The sequence below is a fragment of the Ahaetulla prasina genome, chromosome 10, assembly GCF_028640845.1.
Source record: "Ahaetulla prasina isolate Xishuangbanna chromosome 10, ASM2864084v1, whole genome shotgun sequence".
Lineage (NCBI taxonomy): Eukaryota > Metazoa > Chordata > Lepidosauria > Squamata > Colubridae > Ahaetulla > Ahaetulla prasina.
In genome coordinates, this window is record NC_080548.1 from 30,608,079 (window position 1) to 30,629,720 (window position 21,642).

General features: G+C 41.9%; 1 protein-coding gene across 1 annotated transcript; it reads right to left on the reverse strand.

Moving 5' to 3' along the window:
- Positions 1-1,678: 1,678 nt before the first annotated feature.
- Positions 1,679-20,479, reverse strand: LOC131204530 (homeobox protein otx5). Its single transcript, XM_058195916.1, has 4 exons — positions 20,121-20,479; positions 10,133-10,351; positions 6,075-6,226; positions 1,679-2,450 (listed from the first exon to the last, which is right to left on the reverse strand). Exons 2-4 carry the CDS (start codon positions 10,227-10,229, stop codon positions 1,827-1,829), a joined length of 873 nt encoding a protein of 290 aa, XP_058051899.1. The 5' UTR covers positions 10,230-10,351; positions 20,121-20,479; the 3' UTR covers positions 1,679-1,826.
- Between the last annotated feature and the right edge of the window lie 1,163 nt (positions 20,480-21,642).

Below are 21,642 nucleotides of genomic sequence, written 5' to 3' on the forward strand. Positions count from 1 at the left end.
GGTCTGCAAACTTGGCTCCTTTAAGACTTGTGGACTTCAACTCCCAGAGTTCCTCAGCCAGCAAAGCAAAGCTGGCTGAGGAACGCTGGGAGTTGAAGTCCACAAGTCTTCAAGGAGCCAAGTTTGCAGACCCCTGCCCTAACAGAACAGCCAATGTTGCTGTCTTCATTAAAAGTGGAGCGATTCTGCTCTGCTTCTCATGCAAGATTCAAAATACTTCATGCTTCGAATCAAACCACGTCATTCTACTCCTCCCCACCCCCGCCCTCTCCGAAGGCTTTAAAAAAATTAAAATTAATCTCTGCACATGCAGGGACAAAGCAAGGTTAAAAGTTGGCTTCGATATTTCGCTGGATCCTATTTTGCCCTGGGTGGGTGGGTGGGTGGGGCGGAAAAATACCCTGGAGTCAAGTCAGCAGTCTTTACGCACCATCTGATATCTTATCCAGATGGATGACTTTTATGGTTGTGTCTATCTACATACCTTGGTCAGCTCTTCAGTTTTAGCCTCTCCAACTAAGAGGTTGAGGGGGTGGGAGGTGGAGAAGTTGGGAACTTAGGAAAGCCACAAAGGGATTGCTGGACTAGTCTTTAACAGGTTTCTGAGAATGTATTAGGTGGATGGATTGATGCTGGGGTTGGATTTCGCTCCTCTTGCAAATTCAGGATGGTTGATTAAAAGGTAATTTTTAATTCCCCTGGCCCAAGGTAAGCTTCTTAGCTTCTTGATGTAGTTGCTTGCACAAAGAAGAAACCAGCTTAAGAGAAGGCGGCTAGGAGGACCTCGTTGTGGAGCAAAAGCACTCTCTAGACTTGGCGAAGGAGTTGAAGGTGCATACTGATGGCTACGACGGACGTAGCAGTGACTTTCAGACCTGTCTCTGTTCCTGGAGGATCTGTGTGCAGACCCTTAAAAGACGTCTCGTAGCGTGAGGCTTCTTTCATGGATGGGCTTTCCCCCCTCCTGTCCAGGAGACACTTGGAATGAAGATTTCTGGAGGACAAACTAAGCAGGAACTCACAACTGGCTCTCGTGTAAGGCTCTATGATGTGCTAATAAAAACTGGGGGAAAAAATCCTACCCTTCCCAAAGAAAATGCCAAAAGGTTTTGTCAGGAGCCAGGTCAAACTCAAAAGCCCCCTGAAGCTGCCTCAGCACAAAAACTCAAGTGAGGACGAAGAGATGGAGGTTTAACTCTGATCCAAAGGACAATTGACGAGCTCTTGACTCCTGCAAAAATGGACGTCTTCTTGCTCAATGCTGGCTGCCATGATGGGTCCCGTTGGGACGCCGGCTGCCACCTGGCTTGCTCACCCTAGCAGTGGTGAAAGATCAGATTCAGAAGAAACAAGAATCCTCTGGAGACTAAATTCCGGAAGGTCCTGGCTGGTCTTCACCATGGCTGTGTTGACCTTCCAATGAGTGGAGTTCGGTCCTGCTGGAAAGGAAGCGAGATCGGCTTCCCCAGTCTGGGCTTCAGCCCTTCCAAGAAGTCTAAACCATCCGTTCAAACTGAGCTGGGGTGCCGAAGGGTGAAGAGCCCCAAGTCCTGATGGAAAGCAGTTTCGTGTCCCAAGCCATGGGCTCCTAACTTCTCCGACTCGACCACTCAAGCTGTTGGCTTCCCCAAACAGTAGAAAAACCAAGCTATGGCAGATGTTTAGATAGGTAGGACCGGGGAAAGGGAAAAGGAAAAGACGAGAAGATTGAGCAAAGAGGCAGAATATCTCAGTTCAAGAGCGGAGAGAAGAGAATGGTTGACCCACCAAGACAAGATCGAGGCAAAATGAGAGCTTCCTCCTAGGCGGGTCTCCAGGCCTGCCATTTACAAGACCTGGAACTTCCAAGAACTTTGATCTTTGTAATCCAAGCAATCGGCGGCATTGAAGTTGAGCTTCCAGGAGGCGGTGGGGTCTTTGTAGTCCAGGCAATCCACCGAGCTGAAGCCCATGCCTGCGCCGCTGTAGCCCTGGCTGGAGAGGGTAGCCGGGGACTGACTCAGATGGCTGCCCATGGTTGGGGTGGCCAGGGGGCTCAGGGCTGCGCCAGGTGCGGAGAGCTGAGGGTGCATAGGAGACAGGTAGGAGCTGCAGTCAAGGCTACTGAAGTAGGAAGTCGAGCCAGCGTAGGTCTGGGTGTAACCCGGCGCCTGGGTGTAGGTCATGGGGAAGGCAGCTGACCTCTGCATGCAGGGGGTGGTGGAGGAAGCCAGTGGGTCTGGGAGCGGCGAGATGGAAGCCGGGCTCCAGATGGAGACGGTGGCGCTGGCGCTCGAGCTGGGGGCCACCGAGGTGCCGGTGGGCAGAGGACTGTACTGCCCATTGGCACTGGTTTCGGAACTGGTCTCAGGGGCCGGAGAGCTTTTCTTCTTAGCCGGCCGGGCTTTGGCCTGTCCACTGCTCTGTTGTTGCTGCTGGCGACATTTGGCCCGGCGGTTTTTGAACCACACCTGGAAGAAAGGAGAGCAAAGGTGTGCAGGGCAGAAGAGGATTCTGGCGGAACTGAAAAAGAAGGGTCACGTTTCCCTCTGGGAGGAGGAGGCATTTAAATGCAACACAGGAAAATTGAGCCTGGAAACGTCCTTTGTCTTCCCTTCTTATTTTTTTACAAATAATTCAAAGTAGTGAACATAATCAACAGACCTTCCTTCTCTTATGGTCCCCACAATAACAACCCTGTGGGAAAATTTAGGCTGAGAGAGAGGGACTAGAACTCACAGTCTCCTGGTGATTGACCCAAAGTCATCCAGCCTGCTTTTATGCCTATGGCAGGACTAGAACTCACCTTCGCCTGGTGATTGGCCCAAAGTCACTCAGTCATCTTTCATGCGTAAGGCAAGATTAGAACTCACAGTCTCCTGGCGATTGGCCCAAAGTCAATTAACCACAAGTCCAAACAGACTCTCAGGGGAAAAATCACGTCATGAGATAACAGCAAGGGAGATCAGGAGCTAAAAATCTATTTCTGTTGGCTGGTCATCTTCTTAAGACTTGAGTTATTCAGCCTATTAAACTGCTACCTGCTACCATCTCACGAACCTACCATCTGCACGAATCTAGGAAGCAGGACTGGGACACCTGGTTTCTGCCTGCTATATCTGCCAGGTACCAACTACAGCGGCGGTTCCCACCCAGCTTTCAAATTTGGCTTGCAAAATTGCTCAAGAGCACAAGAAATGGTGGAAGCCCACCATATCTATCCAAGAAGCGGGTTCGGAAGTGTTGAAGTGGTCCCTGAAGGGTGGGGGGAAGGAATCAAAATCTAAGGGACTGGTTTGGACAAAACTCAACAGCCCTTTTTTGTGCGGCTGTTGATAAAAATAGGATCGCCAACAACATGATCGCCAATGTCCAATGACGGGTATGGCACAAGGAGAAGAAGAAGAGGAGGAAAGGAAGGAAGGTGTCAACTCGCAAAGCATCCCAGGCCTGCTCTTGAGTTGCCATAGGCAAGTGGGATGGGAAACCGACAAAGCAGTGCGGCAGCCAAAGACAGGAGCACATTCCAGACATATCTTTCTCAAGGCTGTCTCCCAGGGTTACCCACAGTGGCCTCAAGGGAGTGTTCTCTACAACCTGTGAAATTGCTCCGTTGGTGAATGTGATTGATGACACAACCTGGGGGGAGAGGGAAAATAGGGTCATGATTGGGGTTGTAAATTATGTGGGGTCAGAGCTGGCTTCATTTGGGAATGTGCGGACATGGAGTGCTTAATAAATGACTGGATTTCTTTTGAAGCTTGGCTCGAGGCTGGGGATTTAATTAGGGCATCCCTCGGAACCCTGACAGCCCAGGAACCCAACCACTCAGTGATGGCCCACAGCCCATGGAAGAAGGTCAGAGCCCCATGAAGGGCCAAGCCAGATGTGTGGGGATGCAGCTTCCAATTCCCAACCAGCAACCACCCTAGAAAATCTCTGGAGGAGACAAATTGGGGGAAGCTCTATTATGGTGGGAGAGGACCTCTGTCCACTAGGTCAGGGGTCTCCAACCTTGGCAACTTTAAGACTTGTGGATTTCAACTCCCAGAATTCCTCAGCCAACACAAGAAGCTGATTTTTTTTTCTCCCAACCCAAGCAACAAAACCAGGGTTTCCTGAAATTTAAAAACCAAGGCGTTATCACTGCAGGATGAAAGAGGTGCGGGAAAATCCTTATTTTAAAGTTAAGGACAAAGGTTGCGAATTGAACTGTTGCTCAGCCTGAAAGAAAGATGCTAGCTGTCTGTCATCTCATCCGGGCCTTGTTTTATCTGCTGTAGCCTTTTAGGAACAGCCAGTTTGGGGGTGAAGGTTGGAAGGTACTGGGCTAATAACCGGGAGACGGTGAGTTCTAGTCCTGATTTAGTTAGGCGAAAGTCAGCTGGGTAAAGGGACGCCGTGGCTCAGTGGCTAAGACGCTGAGCTTGTCGATCGAAAGGTCGGCAGTTGAGCGATTCGAATCCCTAGTGCCGCCTAATGGGGTGAGAGCTCCCGTTACTTGTCTCAGCTTCTGCCAACCTAGCAGTTCGAAAGCACGTAAAAAATGCAAGTAGAAAAATAGGGACCACCTTTTGTGGGAAGGTAACAGCGTTCCGTGCACCTTTGGCGTTGAGTCATGCCGGCCACATAACCACGGAGACGTCTTCGGACAGCGCTGGCTCTTCGGCTTTGAAACGGAAATGAGCACCGCCCCCTAGAGTCTGGAACGGCTAGCACATATGTGCGAGGGAAACCTTTACGTTTACAGCTGGGTAACCATGGGCTGGCCCTTCTCTCTAAGCCCCAGGAAGGAAGAGGCAATATCAAACCATTTCTGAAAATGCCACCAGGAAAATTTGTAGGGGCTTGCCAGACAGTAGCCATCAATCAAAATGGAGTCAAAGACGCACGCACAATTGTAAGGCCAAAGAGACAACCTGAGCTAACTCAGAAAGTACACAAAATTAATTCATAAACTGATTTAAAAATGCCTGATTTCATCCATGCATCCATCGAGGGCATCTGTTTGTTTGTCTGTAAACTAATCAAGGGGAGAACAAACCCAGAACTAAGGAGAAATTTCCTGACAGCGAGAACAATTAATCAACAATTAATCAGACGGAATCGCCTTCAATTGCTTTGTTGGTGCTCCATCGCTGGAGGCTTTTAAGAAGAGACTGGACAGTCATTTGTCTGAAACGATACAGAGTCTCCTGCTTGAGCAGGGGACTGGACTAGAAGACCTCCAAGGTCCCTTCCAAAATGTATTCTGTTAGTCACCTGCCTGCCTGCCTATCTATCCATGTTTCCCCCGAAAATAAGACTGGATCTTATATTAATTTTTGCTCCAAAAGATGCATTAGGGCTTATTTTCCAGTCGGGTCTTATTTTCAGGAAAACAGGGTATCTAATTATCATGCATTCATTCCTATTTATCTATCTTTCTATCACCCATTCATCTAACCATCCATCCATCCATCTTCTATCCATCCTCTATCTATTCTACATCCTCTATCTATCTATGTATCTATCTATGTATCTATCTATGTATCTATCTATGTATCTATGTATCTATGTATCTATCTATCTATCTATCTATCTATCTATCTATCTATCTATCTATCTATCTATCTATCTATCTATCTATCTATCTATCTATCTATCTATCCTCCATCCATCCATGTGTTTCTGTTCTATAAATGGAGCATTTATTTCAGGGGCAGGTTTCAAAACCCGTCGCTACCTGTTTGCTCATGGCCGTGAGTGTGCTTGTGTGGGTGCTCAACACTTCTGCATATGTGCAGAAGCGTCTGGGTAGGTGGGCGGAGCCTCCAGCCGCTACTGGATCGCCCGAACCGGGGCAAACCGGTGACAACCCACACTGATTTATTTACGTTTTTAGCTGGCCTCAATTTAACACTACACTAAAGGATAAGTTTTAATTGTCTTTGGGTATTTTTTTCCATTCTTTCTCTTAGGTTTCACTTCATCCTAATCGCTACGGCGGACAATTCCTTGGTGGTACCCCCGCTATCCTTCGTTATACAGCATTTCACCCACAGATTAAAGCGTAACGATAATAAAAGCCGGTCAAGGTTTTGCAGAAAGCTCACCTGGACTCTGGATTCAGGCAGATTGATCTTCAGGGCAACCTCTTCGCGCATGAAGATATCCGGGTAGCGGGTCTTTGCAAACAGGGCCTCCAGGATATCTAGTTGGGCCCGCGTGAAGGTGGTGCGCTCTCGTCTCTGCTTCCGTGGAGTCGCTGCAGGAAAAAAGGAACGGAGTCAGAGAAGGCCAAAAAAAGCCACCTTCTACCATCAGAACCAGGCCGGCTCCATCTCAACCTTGGTCTCTCTCTCTACTCATGGTTCATTTCACCCCCATCCCACAAAATCCCCTCTTCTTGTTGGCGTCCTTTTATCCCCTCATCTTGGTCATGAATGTCCCTAAATAATACGGGTTAATGTTTTACCCTTGGCCCTCTCTCTGAGCTTGGTTGTTTTCTTGCAGTCGTCTCCTGACCCAACTAGGTAACGTCTTCAGTGCTAAAAGGGAATGGGGTTTATATACGGATGATGCTAACTCAAGGGTCTGCAAACTTGGCTCTTTTAAGACTTGTGGACTTCAACTCCCAGAGTTCCACAAGTCTTAAAAGAGCCAAGTTTGCAGACCCCTGTGCTAACTAGTTGAATCATGAAACATCTGCAAGAAAACAACCAAGCTCAGAGAGCACCAAGGATCCCGCCATCCTCCTCCTCCTCCTCCTCCTCCTCCTCCACCACCACCACCACCCAGCAACCAAAGGTCCCAATGGTTCAATCCTGAGCTACAAATATCCTCTTCTACTATATCACCTGCTTGGTGACTTAAAGGCAAATTAAGCCAGCTTCTAACAAGCAAACTTTACCCATGATAGTGGTAAGGGAGAGTCAGTCTGGTGTAAGGTTAAAGGCACCAGATGACACACCAGGAAACCATGGGTACTAGTCAGAGGTGGGTTTCAGCAGGTTCTGACCAGTTCTGGAGAACCGGTAGCGGAAATTTTGAGTAGTTCGGAGAACCGGTAGTAAAAATTCTGACTGGCCCCGCCTCCATCTATTCACTGTCTCCCGAGTCCTAGCTGATTGGGAGGAAATGGGGATTTTGCAGTAACCTTCCTCTGGAGTGGGGAGGGAATGGAGATTTTGCAGTATCCTTCTCCTGCCACGCCCACCAAGCCATGCCACGCCCACCAAGCCACACCCACAGAACCGGTAGTAAAAAAATTTGAAACCCACCACTGGTTCTAGTCCTTTCTTAGGTACAAACCTAGCTGGTTGTGTTCAAAATTCAGACGCTTGGCAACTGGCTCATACTTACGACGGTTGCCATGTCCCAAGGTCATGGGATCCCATTTTGGCGACATGCAAAGTCGATGGGGAAGCCAGATTTGCTTAACAACCTTGGTACTAACTTATCAACTGCAGTGATTCACTTAACAACGGTGGCAAGAAAGATCATAAAACGGGGCAAAACTCACTTAACAACTGCCCCCCTTAGCAACAGAAATGAAGGACATCTTAAATCGAGGACTACCTGTATTTAACCATCACTAATGGCTAGGTAGATGAGCAAAATGCCGTCTACCCACAAAATGCAGTGCACACAACCACTTAAAAAGGCTAAGGCTTAAACTGTGTCACTCTCCTGGATAGATTTGCTAGCAAATCTCCCGGACAAACTACCAAAAATTGCTAAAATAGGTCAGAATTAGCTGCTGCTTTTTAGTTTTTAGTTGTCTGTTGTATTTCTCCACTTTGGTAGACTTCAACTCCCAGAATTCCCAAAGCTGGCTGGGGAATTCTGGGAGTTGAAGTCCACTCGATTCTTCAGAGGCCAGGTGGGGGGGAAATGATTACAGATCATGAAAGATGATTAATAAAGACCAAAAAAAAAAGATTATTAAGAACTCCCAGGGCTGTAGATAAGCTGATTTTTTTGCACAATAATTTAAAATTAAGAAGGCAACATGGCTGAAGTAGGACTTTTACCATTACCCGCTAAATATCAGATCTGTGCAGTGTGCACCATGGATATTAGTGTCTATGGGTTATATTAATAATCTTTATTACATCAGAATCACTATCAATAATCAATAAAGTTGGCTGGGTGAAGTTTTTCTGCTGATTTTTGCTTGTATAATGTCTGCTTTAGGAAAGCAAGAGAGGGGTTTTAAAGCTAAAGTTAACGGCTTCCCGTAAACCTGTATAGTTCCCACTGCTAAACTTTATTGGAAATTCCAGGTACATATACTGAATTCCTCAGAGGAAGTGCGGGAAAAAGGTTATTAAATGAATATTTGACTTGCAGAACGGCGAATGCAATAATAAAAGCGAACTGCGCAATGGAATCAAGAAAGAATGTGGCGACCGAATAATTTTAAACAGCATTAATAATTTTTTAATAAAACAGTTAAGCGTAATTTAGCTGAAACCATCTCAGAATCTTCCTTTCCTTCTTCCTCACTGATTATTAAGGATTATTTTACTTTAATGTTTCCTTCAAATTAATTTTAAATAATTTAAAATTAAGAAGGCAACATGGCTGAAGTAGGACTTTCAGTTCTTCCTCACTGATTATTAAGGATTATTTTACTTTAATGCTTCCTTCAAATTGCAATTGGTGTTAATAAAAATATATTCCAGGAAAAAAATCCATGTCTTGGCCATTGCTTATTTAGGCTTAGACATAAACGTGCATTTGGAAAGGGCTGAATATTTATGGAGGCAATGGCAAATTTTGAAGGATGGCTTTAAAATTCAGGTTTGGGGGGAACCACACTTTTAACATGGTCCTGAATTGTAAAAATAAAAATAAAATAAAAAATTCCATCAGCTGCCTTTTTTTCTGGACAGAAAAACAAGCCAAGTTTATTTTTATTCCAACAAATATATTCTATGTTACTATTCTTCATTACAAATTGTATTGCATTCTGCTTTACAAACTTTGCATTCTGTAACATTTGTATTCTATATTACAAACTGCTTGATATATTATCATTTTCTTCTTCATTTCCCCCAAGATAGTTCTTTAGGCATAAAAAATCTGAGAACCGGATGAGGATGTAATTAGAAAAAATTTAGATTTTAGGTTGTGCTGAAATAGACGGGCTAGCCTTAAAAATAAAAGATAAAAGATAAAGAAGACACATACTATTACCTTATATGGAATAGATTTTATGAGTGGTTAAAGGCAAGAGGTAGAAATTAAAGGAAGAAAGACTATGAATGTATGTATTAAAAATAAAGATGGTTTATAACTACAATCAGGCCAATATACTGTTTAAAATGTAAATAAGCTAATATAAAAAGAAAATTTAAAAAAAAAAGAACTGAGAACCCTTTATAAACAAATAATTTATTATTTTTGGCTGGCAAATTCTGGGATTTGAAATCCACACATGTTAAAATTGCCATCTTTGGGGGGGGGAATTTGATTTATCAGCTTACTACTTTAAATTTTGCCTTCTGATTTTCTTTCCTTTCGTTAACTTTTAATTCCTCACAAGACTTTCTAGGTGAGAATCAGTCATTACCTCCTACTTATAATATGGGGAGGGGCACGGAACTGTAATTTTGCTCCTAAAATCCACAGAAAAAAATTGAAATAAACTAACCACAATGGATAGATCACAGCCATATGTTAACAGCTATTTTTATTCTAGTCATTTCCAGACAAGGAATAAAACTCTTCAAACTCTTCTGCATAATTTTATTAACAAAAGAACAGCCCAAGTCTTCTGAATTAAAAAATAAAATAAAACTTAGAATTTCTCTTAAGAAAGCAAAATTTACCATTTCGATTTTCTGTGAACGGAGAAAGGGGAGCTTTTTACCTTTTAAAAGTGATTATCTCTCCCCACCCCCCAAAAAATATTTTTGATTTATTTAATATGAACTAATAAGCCCGTGCAGTAAGTTTGAAGGAGGGGGATTGTCGGTGAAAAGTTACAGGATTTCTTTCCTTTTCTAACCGCATCGACTCTCACTGTCCAGAACATAATAATAATCCATAGAATAGAATTTTTATTGGCCAAGTGTGATTGGACACACAAGGAATTTGTCTTTGGTGCATACATACAATACTGAAAGACCAAAACAAGAAGAAGAAAAAATGGAAATTCACTTACTGGGGTATCCAACAGCTGAATGCAATAAATCCATCCCAGGTCCGGCCAAAGTTAACCCGTTGACGGCATAATGTGGTTGCTTGATGTAGGACATCATGCTCAGCGAAATGGTTTTCCTCTTTGGCTTTGGATGATCAAGGTGATGCTCCTTCTGGCCTTCAATGAACTTTGAGAAGACAATCTTCAGGCTTATCCCGGCCACTCAGCATCGAAAGGCAGCTATGGAGGAAAAAAGACCCACAGGAAATTGGTGGGCTCCACCCCAAGGGGCCAGAGGTGGAGAACAGCTTGGCCAATGGAGAGCAGAAGACAGGAGAAGGCTTCTTCTCCAGCCCTTTCAGAAATGGTGGGAAGGCTTGGAGAAGACCAGGTGGTCTTTCTTTCTTGCGCAACATAGCCAATGCTCTCCAGCGGTTGCAGGAGCTCCCATTTCCAGATGGGCCTTTTTCAAAACTTGACTTTGGGGCCCCACCCTCTAAGAAGCTTTTAAAACACACACACAAAGACACACAGGCAACTCCCTCCAGAGTGAAGGAGGGGCTAACAGGGCTGGGATTTTAGCAACTCAAAAGACAAAGCTAATGGGTCTCCAGCAAACCGATCAGCCCCATTCTTTGTGAGTCTATTCTTACTCAAATGGGCAGGTTAAGTCAACTCATTAAATGTTATGGGTGGCCCTCTCTGAACTTTGTTTTCCTTGTGTTTTTGGTTTTTTTTTGCAGCCCCCCACTCCCCCCACCAGAGGCTGGTAGAGAATCTACAGTATTTGATGATTTTGCTCTTCCAGGGGGAAATAATTGCACTTAAAACTCGGCCAAAATTCAGATTTGGAAACAGATAGGTTGTGTTCGTTCCCTCTTTTGGAGAAGCGTTGACTCTTTGTCCGAGTCCAGATTTTATTTTGCTCTGGAGTGACCGAATTAGGGAAGAACAGAACTGGAAGGGACCTTAGAGGTCCTCTAGTCTAACCCCCTGCTCAAGCAGGAGACCCTATATCATTCCTGATAAAAGGCTGTCCAATCGCTTAAAAACCTCTATTAACTGACTATACTCTAGAGCAAAAAGCTTACATGCAGATGAAAATAAAGTGGGCTAGCCCCCCCTTTTACATTCCGGGGCTGACTTAATGCCTACCTTACAGGGCTGTTTTTTTAGCATGGATGAGATGATAAACCGGCAGATAACTTGAAAATGCTGGCTGCATCCAAGCTAAGTTCTCATCCTTGGCTGATGGGTTTGTAGGTTTGAATACATGCAAGGCTAAATTGGGAGGTGGGCTCTTTAAAACTCTGCCCTTTTAACTGTTCAGGCAGTAACAAGGCTGAGCATGTACAGAGTATTTCTCTCTTGCAATCTCTTAATCACGGCATCAGATGATCCCAAAGTGGCTTGGAAATTAAGATCCCAGGAGTCTAGCGTTAATTTCTAAACCATTCCTTTAGTCCACAATTTGTCCCAGAGGCCAACTAAAACAGCAACAAAAAGCAGAAACATTGTGGAATTTAATAAATTGGTGCAAAGAATGATTAAGAATAACACCTAATTCTTTATACTAGTTTATTTGTAAGTCTCCCACCATTTCCTGGTTATTATTTTCTGCTTTAGAAATGTCACTGGGGGAGGGGGGGGACAAGGAAAATAACACAATTTTCTCTTCTTCCTCCTCTTTTTTTTGGGATTAGGAAATATCAGATGTTATAAACAGGAGACCCTGCACCTTAATCTCTCTCCTTTGGTTTACTCAATTAATGGAAGAGGAGAGAGGGAGAGAGAGAGAGAGAGAGAAGAGGCATAAAAGGAAGCTGGCAAGGAGAAAGACAAAGACCACGTAAAACAAAATAAAATCCTAAGGATGAAGCAATTTTTTTTTCTGCCTTGCAGTCCGATGGGAGGGAGGGTGTGTTGAGGGGGGGAGGGAAAATCCCTGCAAGTGAGTCACCAAAGATTGGAAGAGAATAAACGAGTCATCAAAGCCTTAGGTTTTAAAACCAGAAAACCAGATTATCTTTGTAAAAAAATAAATAAATATGAGTTCAAGCTGATAAGAAGGGATGGTCCAAAAATATCTATCTATCTATTATCTATCTATCTATCTATCTATCTATCTATCTATCTATCTATCTATCTATCTATCTTCTATCTATCATCTATTTATCTATCATCTCTCTCTATTATCTATCTATCTATCTCTCCTCTATCTATCTCTCTATTTATCATCTATTTATCTATTTATTTATCATCTCTCTATTATCTATCTATATCTCATCTATCTATCTCTTATCTCTATCTCTCTATCTATCATCTATTTATCTATCATCTCTCTATTATCTATCTATCTCTCATCTATCTCTCTATCATCTATTTATCTATTTATCATCTCTCTATTATCTCTCTATCTATCTCTCTATCATCTATTTATCTATCTATCATCTCTCTCTATTATCTATCTATCTATCAATCTCTCATCTATCTATCTATCATCTCTCTATCATCTCTCTCTCTATCATCTCTATCTATCTATCTACCTATCCACCTATCATCTCTCTCTCTATTTATTATCTCTATCTATCTATCTATCTATCTATCTATCTATCTATCTATCTATCTATCTATCTATCTATCTATCTATCTACTCAATCTCTATTTATCTATCATCTATCAATCAATTTCTCTTCTTCCTCCTCTTTTTTTTGGGATTAGGAAATATCAGATGTTATAAACAGGAGACCCTGCACCTTAATCTCTCTCCTTTGGTTTACTCAATTAATGGAAGAGGAGAGAGGGAGAGAGAGAGAGAGAGAGAAGAGGCATAAAAGGAAGCTGGCAAGGAGAAAGACAAAGACCACGTAAAACAAAATAAAATCCTAAGGATGAAGCAATTTTTTTTTCTGCCTTGCAGTCCGATGGGAGGGAGGGTGTGTTGAGGGGGGGAGGGAAAATCCCTGCAAGTGAGTCACCAAAGATTGGAAGAGAATAAACGAGTCATCAAAGCCTTAGGTTTTAAAACCAGAAAACCAGATTATCTTTGTAAAAAAATAAATAAATATGAGTTCAAGCTGATAAGAAGGGATGGTCCAAAAATATAGGCTAGCCAAAAATAGCCACAAAGAGAAAACTTCTGTCACCTAAGAGTTTCTCAATTGGCTGAGACTATCTATCTATCTATCTATCTATCTTCTATCTATCATCTATTTATCTATCATCTCTCTCTATTATCTATCTATCTATCTCTCCTCTATCTATCTCTCTATTTATCATCTATTTATCTATTTATTTATCATCTCTCTATTATCTATCTATATCTCATCTATCTATCTCTTATCTCTATCTCTCTATCTATCATCTATTTATCTATCATCTCTCTATTATCTATCTATCTCTCATCTATCTCTCTATCATCTATTTATCTATTTATCATCTCTCTATTATCTCTCTATCTATCTCTCTATCATCTATTTATCTATCTATCATCTCTCTCTATTATCTATCTATCTATCAATCTCTCATCTATCTATCTATCATCTCTCTATCATCTCTCTCTCTATCATCTCTATCTATCTATCTACCTATCCACCTATCATCTCTCTCTCTATTTATTATCTCTATCTATCTATCTATCTATCTATCTATCTATCTATCTATCTATCTATCTATCTATCTATCTACTCAATCTCTATTTATCTATCATCTATCAATCAATTTCTCTCTTTCTCTCTTTCTCTATCCATCCATCCATTGTATCTTTCTCTCTCCCCCCTCTCCCTCCCTCCATCATGTTTTCTGCTCTTAAATTTTCTGTTTTTCCTTTTCCTTTCTCTCTCTCTCTCTCTCTCTTCTTTTCCTTTGGTTTTTTGATTAGAAGGTGAATACAAGTGGAGCCGGGAGAGAGAAGCCGAAGTTGATGAAATCTCAATGGAAATTGAAGGGAAGCCCGTGAACTTCAGCCTCTCAAGGCGCCTCAGTGTTTTCCGGATCTGGCTTCCAATCCAGACCTACCTCTTGGAGCTCCAAAATCTGCTTCTGGAGCTCCAGGGGAATCGATCAAAAGCACTTGTGGGGTGCGGATGTGTGTGTGTGTGGAATTATGCAAGGCTGAATGCTATAAACCGCCTCGGTTTCTCTCCTCCTCCATCATTGCATCCCTTCTTTTCCCTCTCCGTTCCCGTCTCCCCAAATCATTTCGGAAGAATTTACACGCGTCTTCCGCGTGGGGTTTAAAAATCCTCCCTCTCCCCCCCCCCCCCACCACTTTCTTTTGTTTGAATGGCTGCTTCTTGCCCCCCCCTTCCCTTCTCCCTGACCCCCCCCCAACCCCACCCCGCCTTGTTGGGTCTTCAGTTGGTGAGACATCCCACGGAGACCCACCCGGGAGCCTCTGTCCCATCGGGCGCAGCCAATAAACCCAACACCCTTCGAGTGTTTTTTTTTTCTTTCCCCAAGTTTGGGTTGTAACTAAAAACCGCGAAGGTTTCCGCTCCCTTTCCATTAACAACCTCGGATTGGGTTGATCAACCCCGAAAGGAAGAAGGGAAAAAGGTGGCCGGGCGAAGTGATAGACAGGCATTTAACTGCTTTTTGACACCTTCCAACCCCAGCCTTGGTGGGGAGTCTTGGGGGAGGAGGCAAAAATAGATTGATTTATTTTATTAGCCAAGTGTGATTGGACACACAAGGAATTTGTCTTGGTGCATAGGCTCTCAGTGTACATAAAAGAAATGTTTTCAGATTCCCTGGCTCCGTTTCTCCGTCTAAACAGAGATTTGCCGAAGTTTCGGCTTTTATTTATTTATCTATTTATCTATCCATTTATTTTGGAGAGACATTTGAATGGCTTTGTTCTCTCCGGTTAAAATCTGTGGATTGGGGAAAAAGCGGGTAGCTTCAAGGGAGTCACTTTGTAAAGAGGGCTTTACAAAACTTCAAAACTTTTCAGAAGTTTTTTCCCTCCCCTAATTACTTTATTGTAGGCCGCTCGGGGTCCTTGTAAATTTGAATTAAGCCATGACCCATGTCCTTTATTTATGCGGATCCCATCTTTATTATTATTTCAAATAACTCCAGGTGGCAAATATATGTCCTTTCTTTTCACAACAACCCTGGGAGGTGGGTTGGGCTGACTTTCATGGCTAAAACAGGACTTGAACTCACAATCTTCTGCTTTCTAGCCTGGCGCCCTAACCACTAGACCAAGTTGGCTCTCTTAAGAATAAGAAATGTATTTAATTTATTTATTTAGCATATGGTATCTGCAGAGCTCATGCAATCACTGATATACAAACGTGTCAGGAAATCTATAGCTATATAGCTATAGCTAACCTAATCCTAACTCATCTATCTATCTATCTATCTATCTATCTATCTATCTATCTATCTATCTATCTATCTAGCTATCAATCATCTATCTATCCATCCATCTATCATCTACCATCCATCTATCATCTCTCTATCATCTATCTCTCTATCTCTCAGTATCTATCTTCTATCTATCTGTCTATCTATCTATCTATCTATCATCTCTCTGTGTATCTATCTAATGATCTATCATCTCTCTATCATCTATCATCTCTCTCAATATCTATCTATCCATCCATCCATCCATCATCTATCATCTATATATCATCTCTCTCTCAGTATCTATCATCTCTCTTTCATCTCTCTCTCTTTATCATCTATCATCTTTTTCTATCATCTCTCTCTCTCTCTGTGTTTCTATCTGTCATCTATCTATCTATCTATCTATCTATCTATCTATCTATCTATCTATCTATCTATCTATCATCTCTCTCTATCATCTCTCTCTCTCTCTATCATCTATAATTCTATCTCCATATGATGTGGACAATACAATACAGGAGATAAAATATTAAGACAAAACCATAATAAAATCACCATAATATGGAACCATAGAATTACAATGGGATGGATATTCTAATTCGATGCCTAAGGAAGCTAACCATCTCTAACTGCTTCTGGTGCCCTGTCACGAGATAAATAGGGAACGTGTAGCTATCCAAAGTATGAGTGGATGCAGGATTTGAACTGCTCCAGATCAGTCATAAGAAATGTTAAAAATATCCAGCTCTCCAGGAGTCTTAAACCTCCAGTGACCTGGTTAATGAAGCACGATACAGTAATAGGCTGTATTGCTGTCGGTTCCTTGGTTGGAAAACCCAACTTTTATCTTAATGCATTTGTGTGAACCAAAGGACCTTTTCCTTGAGCCACAACAGGGCTTATTGGTTAGTTATGTAAATACAGCCACTTGGTTAACCTAGATTTAAGGTTCAATGTTTTCTGTAAACTCAGCTGGCTAACTGGATTCTGGAGACTGACCTACAGTTGAGGAAGTCCTTCATTAAGGACTTGACTTCATCATGAGCTCATTATGGACCATGGAAGCCTGCCTACCCACAAACACACACAGCCCTTGCCTTGGTTGTAACATCATAATCAACAGGCAAGGGACATACAAACTATATGTAAGCCATGGTTATCAATTTCATTATCCTAGATCCCCGGATCCCCGCGGGGAATTTATCACTCTGTCTATTTAAATGGGAGGTCTTGGGATGATCAAATCAAGAACATCTAAATTGATTTTTATCATTCTATTCTAGCTTTTTGGGGCCTTTCAGAAAAAAACAAACAAAAGGGAATTTGTTTACATGTTTATTCAGTTCTTAAAAGCACTTAAGATAAGCAGGCGGGTGTAAGGTTTGTAAACAGTAAAATATTCTTTCTGTAATGAAGCTGTTCGCACCTGATAAGGGATATCACCTGGTTAGTTGTAGACCCCTGTGTGGCAAGTTTACACAGGAGTAAGTCCCAGAGAGTTTATTGAAAAGGTTTCTGGGTAAATGAAGTGAAGATTTCAGCTTTATTCAGGGTATTGGGAAATCTATCAAGGGTTTCTTTAAAATCTTTCTTTTAGGATTTTTCTCTGATCACTGGGGAGAAAATCCCCATTTCTCCATCTGGATAAATCAATCTTTTTTTCTTTCTCTCTCTCTCTTTCTTTCTTTCTTTCTTTCTTTCTTTCTTTCTTTCTTTCTTTCTTTCTTTCTTTCTTTCTTTCTTTCTTTCTTTCTTTTCTTTTTTCTTTCTCTCGCCCTCTCTTTCTTTCCTTCCTTCCTTCCTTCCTTCCTTCCTTCCTTCCTTCCTTCCTTCCTTCCTTCCTTCCTTCCTCCCTCCCTCCCTCCCTCCCTCCCTTCCCATCCCTTCCCTTCCTTCCATCATCTATCTATCCTAATTTATTTGCTCATCTTACAACTCTGAAAACTAAATACTACAGGTTTACCAAACCTGCTTAATCTACCGGTAGTTACTGAATTCACCCATTTTCTGAGTTTACCCATAATCACCCTGGGTAAGATGGTGGCCAACAAATTTTACAAATAAATACATAAATAAATACAAGCTCACCAAAAGGTGAGCCTTGATTTGCCCAGCATCCTATATGCTGGGCAATAAAAAGTTAACCTGGGTTTATCGTAACAAGTTTAATTTTTCTTTCTTTTCCCCCCATGTTTATTTATATCTCATCTTTATTATTTTTACAAATAAGTCAGGGCGGTGAACACATATAGTCCTCCTCCTCTTTCCCCCCCCCCAAAACAACAACCCTGTGAGGTGGGTTGGGCTATGAGAGAGGAACTGGCCCCAAATCACTCAGGCTGCTTTCATGGCTAAAGTGGAACTAGAACTCACTGTCTCCTGGTAAAGTCTCCCAGCTGGCTTTCATTTCTATGACAAGATTAGAACTCACAGCCTCCTGGTGGTTGGCCCAAAGTCCCCTAGGCTAAAGTGGGACTTGAACTCCCAATTTCTAGCCTGGTGTTTTAACCACTAGACCAAACTGGCTTTATTTATTTAGTTTTATTGATTAGGTTCTGTCTTTTGCAATATATAACCCAGACAATTATTTCCTTTTACTCTATCTTCCTCCTTTATCATTGCATGTTGCTTTCTGCTTTTATTTGCCTTAAAATGGGTGGGCAAAATATCCTTGGTTTTTTAAAAGGTGGCTTCTTTTCTGTGGGAATTTAGAGTTCTTTTAATTTATATTAGGGAGGCCGTTGAAAAGAAAGCTGCCAAATATCTATTCAAATATACCCATGAGGAGAGACTGAAATATATCAGATTCTTAATCTAAGGAATTGAAGACTTTGGGGCTTAGCAAAAAAAAAAAGCAGATGTTGTTTTGCCCTAGATATTTTTTTCCGTTTTAAAGGGATGCCATCTTTTTCCGGTGTCTGGGATTATAGGTTTATAAAGTGGGGGAAAGATGCAGGGACAATCCTTTAAAGCAAACAAAAACCTTGAATTTTTCTTTTGTGGATATGTTGCTTTCTGCTGCAAATCTAAGCATGATAATCTCACTTGAGAAATAGGATGCGGGGGGGGGTCTATTAATCCAAAATAAACCAACATCCATTCTTTCTCTTCTGATGGCAACTGAAAATAACTAAACAATGCTAAACGTATTTATATTCTGCAGAAAATGTGGATCTAAAATAAACAATGCTACTGTCTTTGGAATAAACTTGGAAACTGGAAACCCTCATTGCACCCTTAAAAGTCAAAAATTAGCACTGCTATTTTAATTTTTGAGAGAAAATGTACAGTCCGTTTTATCGATATAATCTTGACTGCAGTAGCTCGTCCTGATTTAAACTCTGCGATAATTAAAATATGTGTTTTGGAGAAGGACAGGCATCGGGGTAGATTCGGAGTGAATCAAGTTGCATTCGTTCATTTTAAGTAATCTGCAACATCATTATTATTATTATTATTATTATTATTATTATTATTATTATTATTATTATTATTATTATTATTTATTAGATTTTTATACCGCCCTTCTTCCGAAGGACTCAGGGCAGTTCACAGCCAATATAAAACAATGACAATTTACAATTAAAGCAGAGATTTAAAAACTTATTATATAATTGGCAACGTTTAAAACATTTAGACCTAAAAACCCCTAAAATTTATATTAAATATTAAACAGGCGTCAAGGCAAGTTTATAGACAATAAAGAAAACCCTGACTCTAAGTCTCTTACATATCTTCTCTTCTTCAACCTTCATTCTTTCACTCGAATTGAGTAAGCGTTGATTTCGTGAAATGAAACTCTATAATAATCTCGAAGAATGAAATTATGACTTTTTATTCGCCTCCTGAGAATAACTTGGAAACATCCTGATGGATCGCATAATAAAACATTGCTTTTCTCTTGAAGGGTACACCTTGGTACGAAAATATTCTGTAAAGGATCCAATATTTTCTAGTTTGGGTTCCTTTGGTTATAAATCGTAATCATAAACATTAACAAATAGGAATTGCTTTGACTACCTCTTCCTTTACTGGAGATGATAAATAGAGTTTGGGGAAAAAAAATCTCTAGTAACGTCTACTTTCATGATACTTTTCAGAAGCCGCCTAAAGAAAACTCATGAAATTATACCGAATTTTCCCTTATGTTCCTTTCACATAATTAATTAATTTTTCCCTTTCCCAAAGCTTTGAAAGCCCCTCTCCAGTATAACAAAACCTGCTTGCACGGATGCATTGCAGAAGACCACAAAAATATTTGTTATGCTCAAAGACATCCTTGATCATGTGGACCTCCAAATTACGTAAAATGATTCTATTACGGTATCGCGGTTCCTAAGTTTCCAAGTTGCCAAAAATTCTTAGGCAGGGCAGAATAAAGAAAGAGAAATTGGACAGAACACTGAAGATCGTTGAAGATTTCTAGACCGGATCCACAAATAATGAATGGATGCTTATGCTTGTGGCGTCCTTCTAAATTTACTCATACTTCTTGCTTCTTCTCTGTGAGGATGGAGATAATCGTCACCATGTACGGGTCTCCTGAGGCTGAAATAAGTGTTCTGGAGTCCTGTTCCACAAACACACACCCACACACACCTATACAAAATGCAGCGGCTTCGGAGTTTCATTAAAAAAAAACAACCGTCCTTACCTTCTCTTGATAGCTGCTCCAAGGTTTAGGTGCCCAGGCTAGGGACAACTGTGAGCTTCTGTAAGAAAACATAGCAAAGATTTGGTCTGGGGATGACTCCAACCGAAAAACCCAAGACAGCTGTTTCCTGACCCCATGAAACCAGAGAAAATAACCCTAGCTAGAAAGAGCAAAATGTGTTAAAAGGATAACCGTAGAAATACAGTGGGAGATCATTCCCTATAATCTGTAATAAAAAGAGAAGCTTAACCTGAATTGAAAGAGATTTAGAGCCGGGAAGAGATTGTGTGTAGACTGGGACTTCTCCGAGCATTTAGATGTGAAGGTTTGGGATTTGCTCCTCTTAAGCCCTAGAGAAAAGCTGGGTGTGGTAGTGGCAACGGCGGCGGCAGGGAAGTGGTGATGGTGGCCACAGCGGTCATCATGATGGGGAGGGAGAGTGCGCTCAACAACAATTTGTTGCGCGCACATTGTCCAGAGTCCATTCTAAGAGCTGCTCCGGAGAGAGCTCACATGATTGGTATTAAAGCCACGCTCCGAAGATTAATAAGTAGAAAGATTGTTCCTTGCAGGTTGATAAAGAGGCCGGGTTTTCTGCTGTTGGGTAGGATCGCACCCCCAAGTCATTAAGAGGGTGGGTGACATTTATTGGGGAGGGGGGAGAGAAACATATTTGGGGGTTCATCAAGGCTTAAGGTTAGGCCCCATGCACTTGGCTTCCTGCAGGTTAACAGATAACAGAATAACAGAGTTGGAAGAGACCTTGGAGGGAGGGTCTTCTAGTCCAGGGGTCTCCAACCTTGGTCACTTTAAGACTTGTGGACTTCAACTCCCAGAACAGCAAAACTGGCTGAGGAACTCTGGGCGTTGAAGTCCACAAGTCTTAAAGTGATCAAGGTTGGAGACCCCTGTTCTAGTCCAACCCCTTGCTCAAGCAGGAGATCTATTTGACCATTTGAGTGGTCAAATGGTTGTCCACTCTCTTCTAAAAGTCTCCGGCAATGGAGCACCCACAACTCTCTTCTAAAAGCCTCCAGCAATGGAGCACCCACAATTTACCTAGAAACAAAATGTTCAACTTGGTTGATGGTTCTCACTGTCAGGAAATTGAATTAGTTCTGGGTTGCTTCTCTCCTTCATTAGTTTCCATCTGTTATTTCTTGTCCTGCCTTCAGGCCCTTTAGAGAATAGGGTGACCCAGGTCTTCTTTGTGGCAGCCCCTTAGTTCTTGGAAAACTCCTTTCATGTCAACCCTAGACATCCCTAGTTGTTGGGTTATGGACTCAAGATGGCTTTAGCGTTGATTCTTCTCCTCCAATTCTTCTGTTCCACCACCATTTTAAGATTTGCCTCTGGGGAACAGCCACAGGCGTCCTGATTCTTGGACAGCTCTTTTGATCCTTCTGCACTGAGTCCCCCTCCCCACTTTCAGAAACCATGAGTTTGGTAGCACCTTTTGAGATTCACACATTTTCTTTGAAAGCTTCATTAGATGCTACGCTACCAAAGTCCTCCTGGTGTT